At 40.6% G+C, this 2,253-nt stretch overlaps 1 protein-coding gene across 1 annotated transcript in view; it reads right to left on the bottom strand.

Annotated features, from left to right (window-relative positions):
• The window catches only part of CAP1 (CAP, adenylate cyclase-associated protein 1 (yeast)), a 22,953-nt gene extending 22,850 nt beyond the window's left edge, over window positions 1–103 (bottom strand). Inside the window, exon 1 of the mRNA XM_006886597.1 lies at window positions 7–103. Within this exon, the coding sequence (XP_006886659.1) occupies window positions 7–103 (97 nt within the window). The remainder of the gene's footprint in view (window positions 1–6) is intronic.
• Between the last annotated feature and the right edge of the window lie 2,150 nt (window positions 104–2,253).

Raw genomic sequence — 2,253 nt, 5'->3', positions numbered from 1 at the left:
GGCTACCTCCATATCCCCGATGCATGTCAGACGCCTGGGATACAGCCTCTAAGCGACCCACTGCCTTCTCTAATCTTTCCACCAGACTTTGCATGTCAGCCATAATGTACTACCTGCTGAAATAGATCAAATGACACTGGTTTTAATATTATTTATTATAGATCATCTATGGATAAAAGAATACCCTTGCAGGGTGAAATAGATAGCAATTCTGAGAATCAGAACCATTTTAATAATAAAACAAGATGGAAATATTCTGACATATCTGCACTATCAAAGACCTCATTACACAGGAGACTGCCCATCCTCTTCATGGATCAGCTGGTGGATCTGAACCACTTGCCTCTGAAGTTGGTGGCACAACTACTAGGCACTGGTAACTGGTACAATGTATTTTTGCCTGGTATTATGTACTTATTTTTGACTGATCCTAAACCATTCTAACAACCTGCACACACGTATTTAGGCTCACTGTTGCAGTCACTGTGTCAATCCATCTCCTCGAGGGTCTTCTCTCTCGCTGAACCTCGATCTTTCTAAGTATGATGTCCTTTCCACTGCCTCTCTTGACCAAATTATTAAAGTATGTGAGACTAAGTTTCACCACCTTTGATTCTAAGGAGCATTCTGGTTGTACTTCATTCAAGACAGGTTTGTTATTCTGGTAGTCCATGGAATATTCAATACTCTTCACACCACCACAATTTAAGGCATTAATCCAGACTTCCTTATTCACTGTTCAATTTTTATATGCATATGTAGTGGCTGTAAATAAACAGCATGGCACACCTTACTGTTTAAACTGGTAATCTTGCTCTTGCAAATTAAAGAGACAACTAACAGCACTGTTATAAAAATAGGAGGGGTGGGAGGAGAAAGCAGGAAAAGAGTGGCTAGAAAATAAACTGCATTGAAATAGGTAAAAAAGGTCCATCTGGACAATCAAATTAGAATTAGCAATCTAGAACAGAACGTTCATTCCTGATTAAAAGGGGGTAAATCTGTTATGTATGAATGAATGAAAAACAAACAAGAGGTCACTGATAGCAGATTTGCCCAATACAATATCTGATTTCTTTTTTAAAATAAAATTTTACTTTGTTTTTAATGAGCTTACAGAAGTTAGATTTCATTCATTCATTCTTGCATTTTACCCCTTCTCTCTTTTTTTCCCCTTCTAGTCTTCTTTGCAATGATGTACCTCTTATTCTCTCTGATACATGGCAAATAATTGTAAAGACCATGGTCTGGATTAGGCACACCTTAGTCTCTAGACTGACATCATTACTTTTCAGTACTCTGGAGAGGTCCCCAACAGCAGATTTTCCCCAATCTGTCTTTTGATTTCCTAACTGCTGGTGCTAAGAGTGTGGATTGTGGAGCTGAGCAAACTGTAACTGTTAACCTCAATCTCTTCTCCATCTATCATGGTGCTGCCAATTGGCTCAGTGGTAAGAATCTTTGTAGTCCTGATGTTGACCTTCAAATATTGAAGACTACAGTCCTTGACCTTCTGCACCAAGTGCTTCAGGTCCTCTTCAGTTTCAGCAAGTAAGGTTGTATCATTTGCAAATGTAGGTTGTTGATGAGCCTTCCTCCAATCTTGATGCCACATTCCTCCTCATAAAGCCCTTCTTCCCGAACAATCTGTTCTGCGTATAGACTGAAAAGGTATGGAGACAGGATGCATCCCTGACACAATCCTTTCCTGATTCTGAACCATGCAGTGCTTCTCTGCTCTGTTCTGAGGATTGCTTCCAGGTCTGAGTATAGTTTTCCCATGAACACAATTAAGTGTTCTGGGATTTCCATTTTCCTCAAGGCTAGCCATAACTTGCTGTGATCCACACAAATGCCTTTGCATAGTCAATGAAACACAGGCAGACATTTCTGTGGTACTCTTTGCTTTCTGCCACGATCCATCTGACACTGCAATAATATCTCTACTGCCAAGACCTCTTCTAAACTGAGCGTGTTTTTCTGGCAGTTCTCTGTCAACGTATTATTCAGTCATTGCTGGATAATCTTCAGCAGGATTTTGCTAGTCTATGATGTTAGTGATGTTGTTGTTATGTGCCATCGAGTCGCTTGTGACTCAAAGCGACCCTATGTACAAGAGCTCTATACACTCTTCTATCCTGTGCCAACCTAGCCATCTCACACTTATTCCCACCTCTCCAGTCACAGAATCGATCCATCTCATCAAAGGTCTTCCTCTCCTTCACCGCCCCTCCACTCTGCCAAACATGATGT

Source organism: Elephantulus edwardii, unplaced genomic scaffold, assembly GCF_000299155.1.
Source record: "Elephantulus edwardii isolate Elephantulus edwardi_28Jun2011 unplaced genomic scaffold, EleEdw1.0 scaffold00049, whole genome shotgun sequence".
In the NCBI taxonomy this organism is placed as follows: Eukaryota; Metazoa; Chordata; class Mammalia; order Macroscelidea; family Macroscelididae; genus Elephantulus; species Elephantulus edwardii.
This window is presented reverse-complemented; position numbering and strand designations above follow the sequence as displayed.